The following is a 20,311-nucleotide window of genomic DNA, read 5'->3' on the forward strand; positions in this document are numbered from 1 at the left end:
CCCCCAGGATGGAAATTGCTAATACAAGGAGACATAATATTATAGTGATTGGAGGAAACTATGGGGGGGGGGGGGAAACACCAGTGGAAAGTGTTTGGTGTTTTTTTTAAATAAAGAACAGAGCGGTGAGTTGATGGAACATGCTACCAGGGATGGGTGCAGAGGCAGGTACATTAGGGAGATTTCAGAAACTCTCGAATAGCAGGATACTTGGTAGTGTGGAGGAGCAGAGGGATCTGGGGGTACATGTCCACAGATCCCTGAAAGTTGCCTCACTGGTAGATAGGGTAGTTAAGAAAGTTTATGGGGTGTTAGCTTTCATAAGTCGAGGGATAGAGTTTAAGAGTCGCGATGTAATGATGCAGCTCTATAAAACTCTGGTTAGGCCACACTTGGAGTACTGTGTCCAGTTCTGGTTGCCTCACTATAGGAAGGATGTGGAAGCATTGGAAAGGGTACAGAGGAGATTTACCAGGATGCTGTCTGGTTTAGAGAGTATGCATTATGATCAGAGATTAAGGGAGCTAGGGCTTTACTCTTTGGAGAGAAGGAGGATGAGAGGAGACATGATAGAGGTGTACAAGATAATAAGAGGAATAGTTAGAGTGGATAGCCAGCACCTCTTCCCCAGGGCACCACAGCTCAATACAAGAGGACATGGCTTTAAGGGGTGGGAAGTTCAAGGAGGATATTAGAGGAAGGTTTTTTTTACTCAGAGAGTGGTTGGTGCGTGGAATGCACTGCCTGAGTCAGCGGTGGAGGCAGTTACACTAGCGAAATTTAAGAGACTACTAGACAGGTATATGGAGGAATTTAAGGTGGGGGGTTACATGGGAGACAGGGTTTGAGGGTCGGCACAACATTGTGGGCCGAAGGGCCTGTACTGTGCTGTACTATTCTATGTTCTATAGGCTCTTGGATGATAGCAAAATGGAAGGTCATGGGGGAGGGGAGGGTTAGATTGATCTTAGAGTAAGTTAAAAGGTTGGCACAACCTGTAGACCCTGTACTGTACTATAGTGTTCTATGTTTTATCTTCTTAATTGTCCAAGTGTTTACATGGAGGGGAATTCCCTCCCCTCCCCTCCCCATTTACCTTGCTTAAATTCACTCTGAGCTCTAGGTTGCCAGTCTCAAAATCTGCTCTTCTCTGCCATCTCCCCTGCGGGTTAAGATGCTCACTTCTAGTCAGACTCCCCGTCCTCAAAAAAACAATTACCCACTCACAAGCAGTCAGGTAGCTCGGGGAGGTGAAGTTTACCATGGATTCTGGCTTTAACTCCTGACAAGAGCCAAAAGCAGTCAGCTGCATCTTATTTAGAGTACAGGGCGGAACACGCCCTTCAGGCCCAATGAGCACACCACCCAGCAACCCACCCATTTAACCCCAGCCCAATCACAGGACAATTTACAACGACCAATTAACCTACCAACCAGTACATCTTTGGGATGTTGGATAAACCAATGTGGACACAAGAAGAATTACAAACTCCTTACAGACGGTGCCAGAATTGAACTCTGATCTCCAAATCCCTGAGCTGTGATAGCATTGTGTTAACTGTTATGCCACCATGGCAACCCCCCTCCCCCCATTCCTCCTCGAGTCCAGCTCCAAAGCAGGAGAGTGACATGGCTGAGGGAGAGATGCACAGTTGTCAGCACTCTAGTCTCAGACTAGAGGGTACAGCCTCAGATAAGAAGAACGTCCATTTAGAATAGATGAGGCGGAATTTCTTTAGCCAGAGGGTAATGAACCTGTGGAATTCACTGCCACAAGACAACTGTGGAGGCCATGAAACATCTACGTTGACTAGATGTTGACGTCGGGGGCGGTCAAAGGTTACGGGGAGGTGGCATCAGCAGATGCTACGAAAATGCAAGACCCTTTTGCAAAGCGGTGATGAGACCGCAACACACAGGAGCAGAATAGGGCTATTCAGCCCATCGCGTCTGCTCTGCCATTTGATCTTGGTTGATTTATTTGCCTTCCTAATCCCATTCTCCAGCCATCTCCGTGGGGCAGCATGGAGGCGTGGTGGTTAGTGTTGTGCTTTCTGGTGCCAGCTGACAATGGTGTCTGAAAAGAGGATGCTGTCCAAGTTGCATGCCATCTTGGACAATGTCTCCCATCCACTACATAATGTACTGGGTGGGCACAGGAGTACATTCAGCCAGAGACTCATTCCACCGAGATGCAACACAGAGCGTCATAGGAAGTCATTCCTGCCTGTGGCCATCAAACTTTACAACTCCTCCCTTGGAGGGTCAGACACCCTGAGCCGATAGGCTGGTCCTGGACTTATTTCCTGGCATAATTTACATATTACTATTTAACTATTTATGGTTTATTACTATTATTTAAGGTGCAACTGTAACAAAAACCAATTTGCCCCGGGATCAATAAAGTATGACTATGACTACTACTACTACTACTATGAGAACAGGGGTCCGTTCCCACTGCTCTCTGTAAGGGGCTCCTACATTCTCCCCTTGACAGTGTGGGTTTCCTCCAGATGCTCACGTTTTCGCCCGCTTTCCAAAGACGTGCGGGTCAGTGTTAGCATGCTAAGATGGCATTGGAAGCATAGTGACACTTGAGAGATGCCCAGTACAATCCTCGGCACTTCAACGCTACCAAAGGCAATGCCCTGAAGACCAGTCACAAAGCAATTCCTTTCATTTTTTTTAAAAAAACATCTTTCTATTTCAGATGTGGTTCTGCTACTGTTAGAGCTTGTAATTTACTTTGAGGTGGCGTGATTTCAGGCCGTTCATGCGATCTGGCGCTTTCCTGCCTGCAAGAGGGTTCCACGAGACTGTGACCAAAGCATGTGGCCTGGAGGTCGGGGAGCGGGCCCATGACTGACTCCATCTTTCACCGACTAAAGCACCAGGTACAGAAGTCAAATGTTCAGTACGGTCTACCGGCCTCCCTCTCACGGCTACTGGAGAAAGATGTCTGCGTGTGACGATCTCTCACTTGCTGCTCCCGAGGGAAGGTCCTTGTGTTCGAGTGACCTCTCTTCCCCCTCAATGCTGTCGATAGATGGGGCCAGAACAAGGTTTCATTGGCGTGGAATGTAGATTTGGATTCTCATTCAATGTTTGTGACAAGTTCTACTTCTAGTTTTGGTCGCTCTTTTTTGTTACTACTGTTGGACAATTTTTGAATCAGGTGGCATGCAGATAATGAACACAGAATGAACCTGTCACCTTTTTGTTTCTCCCTCCTCTCCCCTATCTCTTAACTCTACTCATCTTCTTTTCCCTCTCCAGTCCTGCTGAAGGGTCCCGGTCCGAAATATCAACCATACATTTCTCCATAGATGCTGCCTGGCCTGCTGAGTTCCTCCAGCATTTTGCATGTTGCTCCACTGTCACAATGAGGTCACACTCAGGTTAGAGGCTTAGATGAACAACACTTTATATTTCGTCTGGGTAGCCTTCAACCCAATGGCATTAACATCGATTTCTCAAATTTCTGGTAATGCACCGCCCCCACCTCTCCTTCACCAGTCCCCATAGTCTTTTCCCTCTCTCACCTTATCTCCTTGCCTGCCCATCGCCTCCCCCGGTGCTCCTCCCCTCCTTTTCTTGCTTCCATAGCCTTCCCATTAGATTCCCCCTTCTCCAGCCCTGTATCTCTTTCACCAATCGACTTCCCAGCTCTTTAATGCACCCCCCCCCAGTATCACCTACACCCTGTGTTTCTCCTTTCCCTCCCCTCACCTTTTAACTCCACTCATCCTCTTTTCTCTCCAGTCCCACTGAAGGGTTTCAGCCCGAAATGTCGACCATCCTCTTTTTCATAGATGCTGCCTGGCCTGCTGAGTTCCTCCAGCACTTATGTGTGTGTTGCCGAAGTATGCATTTAGTGTTTGATATTCTGTGTGTTTTTCAATTATTTTTTGTTGCCGTTTAAGAGATTTTTTTGTGCACTGGTGGTGAGGAGGGGAAATTGAGCAGGTTGGTTTCATGGTGGTTCTTTATTTTGAGACTGTCTGTGGGGAAGATGAATTCCTGAGTTGCATACTGCATACATACTTTGATAACAAATGTACTTTGAACATGTGACAAATAGAGCTAATCTCTTTCTCCACGTAACCTTTGACACTCTTACTAATCTAAAACCCATCAACATCTGCAGTTATATATATCTATTGTCTTGGCTTCCACAGCTGCCTGTGGCAACCGATTTTGCAGATTCACTACCCTCTGACTAAAGAAATTCCTTCAAAACAGATGAGGAGGGATGTCCTTGTAGGTTTTAATGAGGATCACAGAGACAAAATTTAGTAACCTTACCACATGAAAATGTGACTGTACCTTGCATAGCCAACATTGGCTGGAGAAAAACTAATTGTGGCTTCATACAGGTCGTATTCCAAGTATAGATTGGGATCAATCGCCATGTTTGACCCCAAATTGCATCCACCTGGGACTGGATCTGCCAAAGGATTGATAGGTATTAGTGACAGTCTTGCATTCCACGTACCAGAAACAAAAAGGTTCTCGGAAAACATTAGTGGCTAAACGTGCCAGAAATGTAGGTGACATACGTGACCACGCGGGTTTCATCCAGCTGCTCCAGTTTCCTCCCATGTTCCAAATACGCACTACAGTACAACGGTTAGGATTAGTACCTTATGGGTTTGCTTTAGCGGTGCTGGAAGCACCAATAAAGCATTTACCGGCTGCCCCAGCACATCCTTGATACAAATGATTTATTTTGCTTATGTTTTGATATAAATGCAGCAAGATTGGTGTTTGATTCCCACCGCTGTCTATAACAGTTTGCCCATGACAAAGATGTATGGATTAGGGTTAGTAAGCTGTAGGCATGCCATGTTGACTGTGAGACAGACAGACAGACACACACACACACACACAAAATACCCAAGACTTTTGCACAGTACTGAGGTTATTTTGCAAATTGCACTATAGTGCTGCAAAAAAAATCATGACACATGTGAGTGATGATAAACCTGATTCTGGTATGGGTCTCTTGTGGATTGTAAGTGGAAAGGAGGCAGGGAGAGGGGAATCATGGTTGGGAAAAGGGGAAAGGAGAGGGGAGGGAGCAGGAAGCACCAGAGAGACATTCTGTAATGATCAATAAACCAATTGTTTGGAATCAAATGACCTTGCCTGGTGTCTCAGTGCTGGGTGAGTCTGCACCTGTGCCACCTCCATCCTGGCACCACTCCTCTGCCACCCATCCCACACCCCTCCCATGGCATTCCACTTTCATCATTTCCAACATCCTTTGCTCTCGCCAGATTTTAAAACTTGCTCCCCGCTCCATGTGGACAAATTCCATACTGTGCAAAAGCCTTCATCGCCCTATGTGTCCACGTACCTAATACTTTTGCACAGTACTGTACATGTGATAAAGAAATCTGAATCGGTGATAAATGATGTGTATAAAACTGTAGATGGGCAGATTAGCAAGTTGGCAGGTAACAGAATTTGGAGTTGTGGTTGATAGAGGCAGTCAAGAGAGAAGTTGGCGATATGGGCAGAGAAGTGGCAGATGCAGTTTAATCCCAAGTGTGAGGTGTTGCATTTCACGTGCAAGGCAAAGTGTTTCCGGTCCCTTAGTAGCACTGACACACACAGAGACCTTGGGGTGCAAGTCCGTAGCTGTCTGAAAGTAGCAACACTGGTAGATAGGGTGGCAATGGCAGCTGTACAAAATTAACTTTGGTTGGGCCACATTTGTAGTATTATGTGCAGTTCTGGTCACTGTTTACAGGAAGGATACGGAGGCAGAAGAGGTTCACCAGGATGCAGCCTTCATTAGTGTTAGTTCAAGGGGAAATTGAACAAACTTCGATTGCATTCTGTGGGTTGTTGGAGGCTGGGGGGAGACCTGATAGTTGAAAGTTGAGAGGGTTAGATGAGATAGTTCAGAGCCTTTCTGCCAGCGTGGAAATGTCAAATACCAAAGGCATGGACTTCAGGTGCGAAGGGGAAAGTTTAAAGGAGATGCAAGGGGCAGCAAGGCAGTGTAGCATTCAACAGTTACAGCACCAGCTATTGTGATCGAGTTTCAGCCGCTGTCTGAGTTTGTATCTACTCCCAGTGCTCTGGCATCTTCCCACATCCCAGAGACACACGGGTTAGGATTAGTAAATAGTGGGCATGCTATGTTGTTGCCTAAAACATGGTGACATTGCAGCCTGACCACAGCACATCCTCTGACTGTGTTAGTCATTGACACAAACGAGATATTTCAACAGATGTTTCGATGTACATGTGACAAATAATCCTTCATCTTTAATCACAGTTATTATTTTTATACACAGTGATAGGTGATTGGAATGTGCTGTCAGGGGTGATGGTGAAAGTAGATAAATTCACCATTGCAAGTCCGGGCAGGGAATGGGGGGGTGGTGTGGGGAGAAGAGAGAGAGGGAGGTGGGGGAGATGGAGATCCGGACCATGTCTAGACAGGGAGCAGCCGGGGGTGGGGGGAGGGTGGGAGGTGGGGGAGAAGGTGATGGGGGAAAGAGAGGGGGAAGATTCAAACTATATCCAGTGAGGTGGATTTAAATTTAGTTTGGCATCATGGTCAGCACAGACATGGTGGGCTGAACAGCCTGTTCCTGTGTTATTCTATATTCCATATCAAATTCAAAGTAAATTTACCAAGGTACATATATATACCATATTCTGCTTTCCAATTCATTTGCTTGCAGGCATTTACTGGTAAAATGCAATGATTTATAAAAAAAATTTAAACAAACTGACAACCAATGTGCAAAAGTCAAACTGAACAAATAATGAAAACTATAAATATTGAGAACATGCACTGTTTCACACGCTACCCGTCATCAAGGACATATATACAAAAAGGTTCTGGAAAAGGGCCAGTAACATGAAGGCTCCCATTCACCCTGCTCATGGACTGTTCGTCTCACTCCCATCAGGGAGGAGGCTACGTAGCATCCACACCAGGACCACCAGATGCAAAAACAGTTACTCTGATCAACACCTCCACCCACTAACCCACCCCTCGACATCCCTAACCACCACTACTTTATCATTACCTGTCAGTCATCTTATGTATAAACACTCCTTTACCTAGCATCACTTTATGGACATAGAATCAATGCATAAAAGCTTTTATTTTTTATTTATTTTGTTTTTTATTATTGCATTCTTTTATTGTTTTTTTGGTACAGCATCAAATCTGGAGCAACAATTATTTTGACTCCTTTACACTTGTACTGGAAATGACATTAAACAATATTGAATCCAATTTATGTCCATTGCTTTATGGGAAATCTTATTAAAACTACTCAGATACTTCATTCATGAGGCAATCTTTTAGAACAGGGGTTGCTGATGTTTTTTATGGCTTGGACCCCTACCATGAACTGAGGGTCTGTGAACCCCAGGTTTGACACCCTGATACACAACAAGGCAGTGAGGGATGTCTATTTGAAGGACCAACTCCAGCAATTGTTCCACTGGTCTGCATTCTCCCCTTCTCTACCCAATCATCTGCCACATTGCCGTTGGTATTGTCTCACTGCCCAAATGTCATCCCAAAACCAACACGCTTTGCACAGGGTTTCTGCCACCATTTTCGTTTTAGCCAGATTTGAATCAGGTTCAGGTTTAATATCACTGGCATGTCATGAAATTTGTTACTTTACTGCAGTAGTACATTGCAATATGAAAGCAAGAAATACACTTTAAAAATAAATTAAATAAATGAAATAAAAAGAAAAAAACCTGAGGTAGTGTACATGGGTTCATTGTCCATTCAGAAATCTGATGGTGAAGGGGAAGCTGTAACTAAAAGGTTGAGTGTGTCTTCAGTCTAATTCAACTCTTTGCCAAACCTCTGGCCACGCATCTACTTTGCAACGTCCTGCATCTTAACTTTCATATCCTCTGTTCTTTTGCAACTTGCCCACAAAGAGCAATTTACAGAAACCAATTAACCCAGCACCATGTCATTGGGATGCAGGGGGTAGGGAGATTGACAAATATCAAGGCACGCACACTGGGGAAACCCCCACTCTTGGGAAAAGCTTGTAAAATTCCACACTAAACACTTTGTCCGTATCATTGATGCTCTCGAGATAAGCCAAAGGCCCCAAAACAAATCTCCACATGGCAACTTCAATGGCTGCTGTTCATCTTCTGTTCTGGTATCCACAACTCCCCAAGTCCTGTCTTCAAAGGGGCCTCTGAAGCACTTTAGAGTGTAGAGCGTAAACTGTGTAGCACAGAAACAGGCCCTTTGGCCACAATGTTGTGCCAAATTAATTAAATTAGTAATCAAATGGCCAACTAAACTAATCTCTTCTGCCTACACAATGTCCATATCCCTCTGTGTCCCTCACATTCATGTGTCAATCTAAACATCTCTAATGTATCTGACTCTACCGCCACCCCAAGCAGCACGTTCCAGGCACCCACTACTTTTAAAAAACTTGCCCCTCACATCTCCTTTGAAATTACCCCCTCTCACCTTCAATGCATGCCCTCTGGTACTAGACATTTTGACCCTGGGAAAAAGATGCTGTCGGTCTATTCTGTCTACCTCTCATACAGTGTTCCCTCTAATTTCTGATGACCAGTGTGTGAAAGAAACTTGTGCTGTGCAATTTTTTTTGCCCAGTGACAACAGTATGTGCGTACTGAATAATCTATTCAATAAAAACAATATAAACAAGCCAGTTCTAAAATCTGCAGACAAATCATCAGAAACTTCACGCCGTCAACAACACCCACATCAGAAACTGGAAAAGGAAACGTGATTGTGTACAATCCTGAAATATACTTAACAAGTCGGAGGGAGAGGGTGACAAGCTTTTGTGTGCAGTTTGAATTCCTTGTGTGCTAGTAGCAAATGTGCACACACACACACACCCCTCAGAGGGAACATTGCTCTCATAATCTCATAAAGCTCTATCAAATCTCCCCTCAGCCTCCTGCCATTCCAGAGAAAACAACCCAAGTTTGTCTAACCTTTTGTTATAGCACATGCCTCTAATCCAGGTAGAATAATCCTCTTCTGCACCCTATCCAAAGCCTCGACAGCCTTCCGACAAAGGGGTGTCCAGAACTGGGTGCAATACTCCAGATGCGGCCTAACTGGAGTTTTATAAAGCTGCAACATAACTTTGAGACTTTTGAACTCAATACCGCAACTAGTAAAAACGAGCGTGCCTAGTGCCTTCTTAATCACCCCATCAGCCCATGCAGCCACTTTTAGAGAGCTATGAACTTGGAGCCCAAGATCCCTCAACTCATCAACACAGTTAAGGGGCTTGCCCTTAACGCTGTACTGTTTCTTTCACCATCCCCATAGATCTTAAAACAACTCTGACGTTGTACTCCATGTGCTTGTTGAAAGTTTGAATGTAGAGCTTGGGTCAATGTTCCTATGTAAGCATTTAAGAACCATAAAGACAGGAGCAGAATTAGGCCATTCAACCAATCGAGTCTTCTCTGCTATTCCATCATGGCAGATTTATAACCATATATAACCATATAGCAATTACAGCACGGAAACAGGCCATCTCGGCCCTTCTAGTCCATGCCGAACTCTTACTCTCACCTAGTCCCATCGACCTGCACTCGGTCCATAACCCTCCATTCCTTTCCTGTCCATATATCTATCCAATTTAACTTTAAACGACAACATCAAACCTGCCTCAACCACTTCTGCTGGAAGCTCATTCCACACAGCTACCACTCTCTGAGTAAAGAAGTCCCCCCTCATGTTACCCCTAAACTTTTGCCCTTTAACTCTCAACTCATGTCCTCTTCTTTGAATCTCCCTTACTCTCAATGGAAAAAGCCTATCCATGTCAACTCTATCAATCCCCCTCATAATTTTAAACACCTCTATCAAGTCCCCTCTCAACCTTCTACACTCCAAAGAATAAAGACCTAACTTGTTCAACCTTTTTCTGTAACTTAGGAGATGAAACCCAGGCAACATTTTGGTAAACCTCCTCTGTACTCTCAATTTTATTGACATCTTTCCTATAATTCGGTAACCAAAACTGTACACAATACTCCCAAGTTTGGCCTTACCAATGCCTTATACAATTTCAACATTACATCCCAACTCCTATACTCAATGCTCTGATTTATAAAGGCCAGCATACCAAAAGCTTTTTTCACCACCCTATCCACATGAGATTCCACCTTCAGGGAACTATGCACCATTATTCCTAGATCCCTCTGTTCTACTACATTCTTCAATGCCCTACCATTTACCATGTATATCCTATTTTGATTAGACCTACCAAAATGTAGCACCTCACATTTATCAGCATTAAACTCCATCTGCCATCTTTCAGCCCACTCTTCTAACTGGCCTAAATCTCTCTGCAAGCTTTGAAAACCTACTTCATTATCCACAACGCCACCTATCTTAGTATCATCTGCATACTTACTCATCCAATTTACCACCCCATCATCCAGATCATTAATGTATATGACAAACAACATTGCGCCCAGTACAGATCCCTGAGGCACACCACTAGTCACTGGCCTCCAATCTGACAAACAGTTATCCACCACCACTCTCTGGCATCTCCCATCCAGCCACTGCTGAATCCATTTTACTACTTCAATATTAATACCTAACGATTGAACCTTCCTAACTAACCTTCCGTGTGGAACCTTGTCAAAGGCTTTACTGAAGTCTATATCGATAATTTATTATACCTCTCAACCTCATTCTCCTGCTTCCTCCCTGTAATCTTTGACACCCTTATTTATCAAGAGCCTGTCGACCTCCGCTTTAAACGTACCCCATGACTTGGCCTCCACAACCATCCATGGCAATGAATTCCACAGATTCGCCACTCTGGTTAAAGAAATTCCTCCTCATCGGGGTTCAAATGGGATGTCTTTCTATTTTGAGGCTGTGCCCTCTGGTCCTAGTCTCCTCCACTATAGGAAACATCCTCTCCACGTAGGCCTTTCAATAGTTGATAGTTTTCACTGAGATTCCCTCAATTCAATGGTACAACGTTGGACCCCTGCATGTTAAGGTACAAACTGATGATCCCAGTTAGCCTTTTTAGCCCGTCCTCCCCTCCCATGGCATACTCCTCCATAGCTCGGCAGAGTTCTTGGCGGACCAGTCTTTCAATTGGTCTCCAGGTGCGGCCCACCACAAGTGTTCTAAGCAAAGATCCTTTCTCTCCCAGGGATGAGGTCTCTAGAACTTCTGATGGCATTTCTGTAGCTCTAGGTTTTTACAGGCCGCTAGCCCCATGATCAACCCTCTTCCTCTCACAGCCGGGCTTGGGACCATCCCTGGCAAGGCAAGCCAGCCTAGTGTTGGAGTAATGTTCCAGTGTGCAGTGCAGTTCAAGCTGGAGAACATCCAGGAAAGATGCTGAAATGTAAAAACAAAGGCACAAAATAGGTATAAAAATTAAATGGCCCACCTTGTGCACTGTACGGGAGAAGGACTGATACTGCGGAAGCACTTTGAGCCTGTGTGTAGAGATGCCACTTGAACACACTCTGTCTTGGCTTTAGGTTCAGCAACAAGCCAAGGTCAGCACCCATCACCAACGGGCCTCTTCCAGAGCTCTGCAAACAACGGGAAGTCACAGGACCATTAACATGTCAAACACAGCACCACCTAATGCCTGAGAGAGTTTGATGACCAGTAAATATTCCCCAGTCAGTGGTCTCTCAAAAAACAAAAACACAAAATAAAAATCAGGCCCTTCAGAGGGAATGACTGTGCCCTCTAGTTCTAGACTCTGCCATTAATGGAAATATCCTCTGCGTGTCCACTCCATATGGGCCCTTCAATCTAAGCCAGCTTAATTGGCACAGTTGAGTTGGAGGTCCAGTCCAAGTTTCATTAACTTGTGGTAATATTTTGATTTACTTATGCGGTTAGTGTGACATTTATTGGGAACATTGTTTTATTTGTTTGTAAAATGTACAATCAGATGACATTAAACTGGAACTAAAGCCAATTTAGAGGAAAGAGATCCTGCGGATGCTGCAATCTTGAGCAGCACACTATGTTCCTGCCACTGTCTGTAAAGAGTTGTACGCTCTCCCCGTGACTGCAAGGGTTTCCTCTAACAGTCCAAACACACACAGGGTAGGGTTAGTAAGTTGTGTACGTGTTACAGCAGCATTTGCAGGCTGCTCCTAGCATATCCTTGGGTTGTAGTTGGTTGTTGATACAAATGGTCAATACATTAAAAGAGACTTAGATAAGCACATGGTTGAAAGAAAAATGGAGGACGACGGAGGATGGAATGGCTAATGTTGTTTTAACTGTAGGTTAAAAGGTTTTCAACATTGTGGGCCGAAGGGCCTGTACTTTGCTGTGATGATCCATGTTTGCATTTCAGCAGGCTGGTGTTTGTCCACCTCTGCAATTACATACGTCACTTCTGCAGAACGGAGCACGTGTAGGAAGGTGGTTGTTCATGGAGAACCGTGTGCCAGACTCGGCAACTCCTCCTCGGAGCTGGCCAGAGCCTCACTGTTCCAAAGTGACCGGCATTCGGCCCGTTAACTGCAGCGGGCAGCAGCAGTGGTGTAGATCACGCTGCGACCTCAGCTCCGGGAAGGAAAGTGCGAGTTCAAACTTGCAGTGCGGAGTCTGCATGCTCTCCCTCTGACTACGCACGTGGCCTCTTCCCAGCTGTTCCCATTTCCTTCCACACCCTCACAGACATCCCACCCCTCCCGGAACTTCCGGGAGTCTCCCACATATTAATAGTGGCTCCCTGATGCCTGCAAATTATATACAATATTGTGGCGACCCACTTTCTGGCACACACGAACCAGCTCACAACAGCGCGCGCGGGCAGAGGGCCGGCCCCAAAAAGGGCGCGCCAGGCCATCTTCACCAGCAGGGGGAAAATCCCGCGCGCGGAAAGGGTCTGGGAATATGCATTCCCCACAGCAAACCCACCCAGGGAGGGCGGGAATGGGAAGGCTTTAAAGCAGGCCACGAAGTTTGAATAAATCTCTTTCATTGCAACTCTAACTCACCGACTCCGTGTGGTTATTCTAGCGCTGTGTGTAGCACATCGCTACAATATCATGGAAATCAATTTTTTTGAGGGCGAGCGAGAGAAAAGCAAGAGAGAGCGCGAGAGCGAGGGAGGGAGCGAGCGAGAGCGCGCCACGGCAAGGTGTTCCAATAAAATATACGTCACCCCAGACTACACTAAAGTGTACCCATGCCTAATAGGGGTGAAAAATAATGAGTGTTGCTCACTGCACTGTTTGCAACAGTGACTTTTCTATTGCCCATGGTGGGTTAAGACTGTAAAAGACATGTTGAGGTGAGTTTAACAGGTGTCATTCGTTCATTAGCATAGCTAACGTTATTTAAACTAGCTGGCTGGCTGCTAAGGAGCTACTCTATTGCAGACATCCCACCTCTCCCGGATGTTCCGGGAGTCTCCCGCAAATTGATGGTGCTACGTCCCTGAAATGAGTTTTCGCAGGGTGGGATGTCTGCCCTCAAGACGAACTCTTGGTGGTTAATTGCTGCTGCCTGTGTAGGTGGCTGGAAGCAGACAGCATTAATAACAGCGTGGTAATATAGCAGTTAGCGTAACTCGGTTACAGGGCTAGTGCCCCAGGTTCAATTCCTGCTACTGTCTGCAAGAAGTCTGCACACTGTCCTCGTGACCGTGTGTGTTTCCCCTGGATGCCCCAGTTTCCTCCCACAGTCCAAAGTCCATGTGCCAAACTCGGCGTTGCCTCGGTAACATCTCCTCGGAACTGGCCAGAGCCTCACTCCCATGGTATCATGGGTAACTGGTCACATGGGTGTAATTGAGCGTTTCAGGCTCATTGGGTTGGAAGGGCCTGTTACCACACCATCTCGAAAGTTGCAACAGAACAGTACAGTAACGGTCCAATGGGTCAGCAGCTTCATGTTCCTGGGCTCCAGCATCTCAGAGGATCTACTCTGGGCTCAACATACCCAGGCAATCAAGAGAACAAGCTGGCGGCTGTACTACATTAGGAGTGGGGACTTAGTACAGAGCATTCTGACCCGTTACTTCACTGCCTGTTTAGAAAGGGCCAATGCACAGGACTGGAAAAAGCTGCAGAAGGTTGTAGGCTCAGTCAGCTCCATCATGGGCACTAGCCTCCCAACCACCAAGGAGGCATCCATCATTAAGGACCGCCATCACCCAGGACCTGCCCTCTTCTCCTTGCTGCCATCCAGGACGAGGTACAGGAGCCCGAGGACATACTATCACTGTTTTAGTAACATCTCTCCCTCCCCCATCAAGGGGTTCTTGAACACCACTCATTATTTTTCTCTTTCTGCATTACTTAGTTGATGTACATTTCTCGCTGTAGGTTACAATAATTTTCTGTCTCGCACCAAACCCTTCCAATTACACCAAATAATGGGGCAGACTTGATGGGCTGAACGGCCTAATTCTTATCCTAAGTCTCAGTCCTCTGTCTGCAGACCCCATATCCCTCCATTATCTGCATATTCATCTACCCAGGGGCCCCAAATGTCATCCGCTAAACCACAACCCTGGTAACGCTCTCGACGCACCCACCGCTATGTAACACCGCCCCTGCATGGCACATTCGGTCTTTCCTCCCTACCCAAAATGCACATCCTCTTGTACTTGACACTCCTGCCCCGAGAAGATCAGCTTGCCCACCACCTCCGAATCTCATCAACCTTTATTAGGTCTCCCTGCAGCCGCTGCTGTTCCCAGAGACAACTGAAGCTTGCCAAAGCTCCTACCACGGGCGGCACGGCAGCGTAGCGGTTAACTCAAATGTTTTATACTATCAGTGACCCAGGTTCACCAACCCAGGAGGTTGTACGTTCTCCCTGTGAGCGCATGGGTTTCCTCTGGGAGCCCCCGTACTGTACCGCAGTGCAAAGACGTACCGTTTTGTGGGTTAACTGGTCATTGTAAATTGCCCTGTGATCAGGCTAGGGTTAAATCGGGCCTGTTCTACGTGGCATCGCTAAATAAAGAAGTGCTGGAACAGAACTGCTCAAACAGCCAGCTCAGACTTGATGGGCTGAATAGCCTCCCACACTGAAATATGAAATACAAGATACACCAGTGTAACAAATTAATGCACATTGGGTTGAGAAAGTATTCGTGAAACAACATAGTACAGACACTTTGGGCTAAGACCTTTTAACCTACTGTAAGATCCCACGCAAACCTCCATTTTTCTTTCATCCATGTGACTATTTAAGAGTCTCTTAAATGTCCCTATGTATCGGTTTCTATCAGCACCTGTCAGCATGTTCCACCCACCAATATCCGTGTGAAGAACTTACCTCTGACATCCCCCTGTACTTTCTTCTAATTACCTTAAAAATATTCTCCCTTGTTTTAACCATTTCCACCCAAGGAAAAACTGATAGACCATTCAACCTATGCTTCTTACCATCTTCTACACCTCTGTCAAGTCACATTTCATCATCCAGGGAGGTTTCCAACTTCAAGTGAGGCAGTAGGGTCGGGGGCAGATTTGCAAAGGGAAAACTTGGAGATGTTTTAAATTAAGTGCAAAAAATACCCAGAGGACCATAACCACAAGATATAGGGGCAGAATTAGTCCATTTGACCCATCGAGTCTACTCTGACATTTCATCATGGCTGATCCATTTCCCTCTCAGCCCCAATCTCCTGCCTTCTCCCCGTATCCCTTCATGTCCTGACTAATCAAGAATCTATCAACCTCTGCCTTAAATATACCCAATGACTTGGTTTCCACAGCCGCCTGTGGCAACGAATTCCACACATTCTTTGGCTGAAGAAATTCCTCTGCATTTCCACTCTAAACACAGACATGTGTATGCCAGGAGCAAAGGTCCAATATTCACAGCAAGATGTGATTAAGGACAAGGAGGAGCCTGAGGAAGGCAAGTGATGAGATTGACACTGAACTGGAAATCCAAGCAGAACAAGTTGAATTCTTAGTGAAAACATACCTCCAGCGATAGAGTTGTATTAACGTACTGGGTGTGCACTTGGATGTTGATGAATGTTACATTGTTAGGAATGTTCCACAAAGAGGCTTCAAACGATGTGTTCCCTATTAAAGGTATTTCCTGAAATCTTCCAAGTTTAAATTCTGTTTGACCTGCAAAGAGAATTAAAGCAGATGGTTTCACTCAAGTTTCCTCTGGAAAGCGTTCACAACCTCAGGATGACACTCAGGGGCGAGATAATGAGGAGAACTCCCATGATCCATCATAGATACAACCCTCTCAACCACTGAGGACATCAAGGGGTGGCCTCCATCACCAAGAACCCTCGTCATCATGGGATGTGCCCTCATCACTGCCAGAAGGAGAGGAGGTACAGGAGCCTGAAGATCCCCACTCAGTGACCCAGGATCAGATTCCTCCTCTGCCATAACACTAGCTACCACGGTGAGTTACAGTCCAGGTGCTCAGCAGAACAACAATTTGACATGGACTAGATAGGCTGAAGAGCCTGCTTTGTGCTGTGGTGGCCTCTGTAACGACCTGTTTGTACACTGTTTTTGTGGCAGTAATACAGTGCAACACCAACATGACAAAATCACAACAATTTATCACATCTAGTAACATGTTGGCGATAATAAATCTGACTGAATTCCAAGTCCAGTTTTGTTGTGGGTATAGCCAATAAAGATCCCAGATTTCAATGCATGGACCATGGGATCAATAAAGTCATTTTGCCAAAAGCAACTTCAAATCCAAAAAAAATTGATCCAAAGGGCCTTTGTCACAATAACAAAATGTGCCGGTGTTCTGACAGAGGTAATATTAAACTCAAAATCCAAATCACCTCAGTTTTCGTACCCACACCTTAACTAGCAATCCTTACGAAATTTTGAAGATAGAATGAGTCTATGCAAAAACTGACCCACTGTACGGGCACCACGGTAACGTAGAGGTTGTTACAACCTGGAGTGTTTCAGCGTCCAATTCCAGTGCCGCCTGCAAGGGATTTGTATGTTCTCCCTCTGACTGCTTGGGTTTCCCTCCTGGGGCTCCAGTTTCCTCCCAAGGTCCAAAGATGCACTGGTTAGTAGGTTAATTGGTCATTGTAAACTGTCCTGTGATAAATTGCTGGAAAGTGCAGTTCCTTGGTTCAGAAGGGCCTGTTCTGTGCTGTATTGCTAAATAATTAAAAATACTAAAAACTTAGCACCACATTGGTGTTGGTTTGTTATTGTCACATGTACTGAGATAGTGAAAAGCTTGTCTTGCAAACTGGTTCTACAGATCAAATCATTATACAGTGCATCGAGGTAGAACAATAATGCAAAATAAAAAATGTACCAACTGCTGAGAAAGTGAGATGAAGGTAAACTATACAGTGCAAAATTACAATGAGGTAGATTGCGAGGCCAAGAGTTCATCTCATCGGGCATGAGGTCCATTCAGGAGACCGATAACACGGATAGAAGCTGTCCTTGATCCTGGTGGTTTGGCCTTTCAGGATTTTGTATCTTCTTCCTGATGGGAGAGGAGGGGAGGAGAGAGAGCACTCGCGTGGGAAGGGTCTTTGAATCTGCTGGCTGCTTTACTATGGCAGTGAGAAACATTAAATAAGGGCATCGCTGGCCAATCATCCTGCAATGCATTTTAAACTCCCCCCGTTACACAGAATGATCCCTGTAGGACACAGGAGACAAAAGCATACGAATGCAGACTGACATACTTTCACCTCAACATTAACAAATCTCTCAGTTTTAGATCTCAGCAATGCTTGGATTAGTATGATCATTTCATCAAATACATCTCTGTACAAACATGGCAGGAACTGCCAATGCTGGAAATCTGAAATAACAACATTGGAAAGACCCAGTCACAAACAGGAGAAAAACCTGCAATGTTGGAAATCGAAGTAACAGATGAGTTCCCCCAGCACCTCCTGTGCACTATTTGGAAATACCCAGGTCCTTGTTTCCTGAAGGTTAGCATAATCCGGGAGAGATTGGTGGGGGAGGGAGAAGTGGCAATAAGATCCCACTACCTATTAAATGTTCCCAATGACGTGCATCACAAATAGCCTCTGATAACTGTTCAGCTCCTGGCATTTGTGTGCGGCTTAGCTGCCAAGCCTAGCTGAAACATTTCTACTGACAGGAGAAGGGCCAAGGCCTTAAAACCAGTCACTCTGGGCAGATGGGGCTCGTCAGCCGTGGTTGGCAGCTCATCTGGAAAGAAAACTCTGATCTCAAACCTCTGCTGCCTTGTGACTATACTCACTCATGGGGAAGGCTTCGGGAGTAAACCCTGAGGGAAAACTCCAGAACGGGAGTCCCTAAGGTAGTCCTACATCGAGTTCAACGCTGACTGGCAACTCCTGCAACTCTGCTGGTGCCAAAGTGTATCGGCCTCTGCTCTTCCTGTAGATTGACCAGTTGTGTGGAGTGGGGGGAGGCTGCTGTGTGGGAAACAGCTTGCTCTCCATGTTGTACTGCCTTACGTACTGAACGCAGACAGCTGGAACGCAATATCCTTGGCAAGCCCAACCAACGGAGGGCCTTAAACTCAGGTGACAGAGCAATCCTGGAACAGTTAATGTTTCATGCCAGACCCTTTACCAGAACAAATTCTGTACCCAGAATGCTTCTCTCCACAGATGCTGCCTGACCTACTGAGCATTCAGCTGAAGAAAGATTACAGCACAAGATCAGAGCCTTTGGCCTACCACACTTGAGGATGAGCTGGGGACAGTCCAAGTGCAGCCACACATTCTGGTGCCAACATAACATGCCCACCATGCTCAGCAGAACACAGCAAGCAACTTCAGTAAAACAAGTCCCTTTCTTCTCCCTGCTATCCACCCATATGGGCAGTCCTTCAACTGCAGGACAGGCTTCCAGCCATTGACACACACCCCCGCCCCCAAGACTAGCCGATTATAGGACCATGAAGTCCAGCCTAAACAGGATGCTCAATTAAACAAAACCGTCTCTACATGCACATGTCCATATCCCTTCATTCTCTACACGAGGCCATTCAGCCCATCAAGTCTGCCCCAACATTTCATCATTTATTATCCCTCTCAACCTCACCCTGCTGCCTTCTCTGTATAATCTTTGATGCCTGACTAATCAAAAGTTCAAAGATCAAATTAAATTTATCACCATGGACGACCCTGAGATTCATTTTTCTTGTGGACCTACTCAATAAATCCAAGAAACACAACAGAATCCGTGAGAGTCTGCACCCAACAGGATGGGCAACCAGTGTGCAAAAAACAACAAACTGAAAATTCAAAAGAAAAATAACAATAAATAATCAATAAATATCAAGAACATAAGATGAAGAGTCCTTGAAAGTGTGTCCATAGATTGTGGGAACAGATTAGTGATGGGGGCGAGTGAAGTTATCCCCACTGGTTCAAGGGCCTAATGGTTGAGGGGTATAACTGTTCCTGAACCTAGTAGTGTGAGCATGATGAATTCTGCAGATGCTGGAAATTCAAGCAACACACAAAGTTGCTGGTGAACGCAGCAGGCCAGGCAGCATCTCTAGGAAGAGGTACAGTCGAGAAAAACAGGTACAGTTGATGTTTCTGGCCGAGACCTGACGAAGTGTCTCAGCCCGAAACGTCGACTGTACCTCTTGCTATAGATACTGCCTGGCCTGCTGTGTTCACCAGCAACTTTGATATGTGTTCCTAGTAGTGAGAGCCCTGCAGGTCCTGTACCTACTTCCTGATGCAGCAGCAAGAAGAGAGCATGGCCTGGATGTTGGGGGTTCTCGATGATGGATGCTGCTTTCTTGCAACAGTGCTCTGTATAGATGTGCTCAATGGTCAGGAGGGCTTTACCTGTGATGGACTGGGCCATGTCCACTACTTTTTGTAGGATTTTCCATTCAAGGGAATTGGCATTTCCATACTATGCCATGATGCCACCAGTCAATATACTCCCCACCACACATCTATAGAAGTTTGTCTAAAGTTTGAGATTTCGTATCGAATCTTCACAACTCCTAAGTAGAGATGCTGACATTCTTTCCTCGTACGTGCTGGGCCCAGGACAGATTCTTTGAAATGATAACACCAAGGAATTTAAAGCTGCTGACCATCTCCACCTCTGATCTCCCGATGAGGACTGGCTCATGGACCTCCGATTTCCTCCTCCTGAAGTCAATAAATAACTCCTTGGTCTTGCTGACATTGAGTGAGAGGCTGTTGTTGTGGCTCCACTCAGCCAGATTCTCAATCTCCCTCCAGTATGCTGAGGCATCACCACCTTTGACAGTGATGTCAGCAAAGTTAAATAAGCACAGCCATCAACCTCTGCTTTAAATATACCCAATGACTTG

At 45.7% G+C, this 20,311-nt stretch overlaps 1 protein-coding gene across 2 annotated transcripts in view; it reads right to left on the minus strand.

The window, feature by feature from the left end:
- tm7sf3 (transmembrane 7 superfamily member 3) overlaps positions 1–20,311 on the minus strand; it is a 59,221-nt gene that overhangs the window by 23,858 nt on the left and 15,052 nt on the right. The window contains exons 2-4 of one of the 2 annotated variants that reach the window (XM_063057613.1): positions 15,965–16,116; positions 11,433–11,580; positions 4,327–4,447 (exon numbers count right to left, since the gene is read on the minus strand). In XM_063057613.1, coding sequence (XP_062913683.1) covers positions 4,327–4,447; positions 11,433–11,580; positions 15,965–16,116 — 421 coding nt within the window. The remainder of the gene's footprint in view (positions 1–4,326; positions 4,448–11,432; positions 11,581–15,964; positions 16,117–20,311) is intronic. The other variant, XM_063057614.1, reaches the window with a different exon arrangement.

The sequence above is a fragment of the Mobula hypostoma genome, chromosome 9, assembly GCF_963921235.1.
Source record: "Mobula hypostoma chromosome 9, sMobHyp1.1, whole genome shotgun sequence".
Lineage (NCBI taxonomy): Eukaryota > Metazoa > Chordata > Chondrichthyes > Myliobatiformes > Myliobatidae > Mobula > Mobula hypostoma.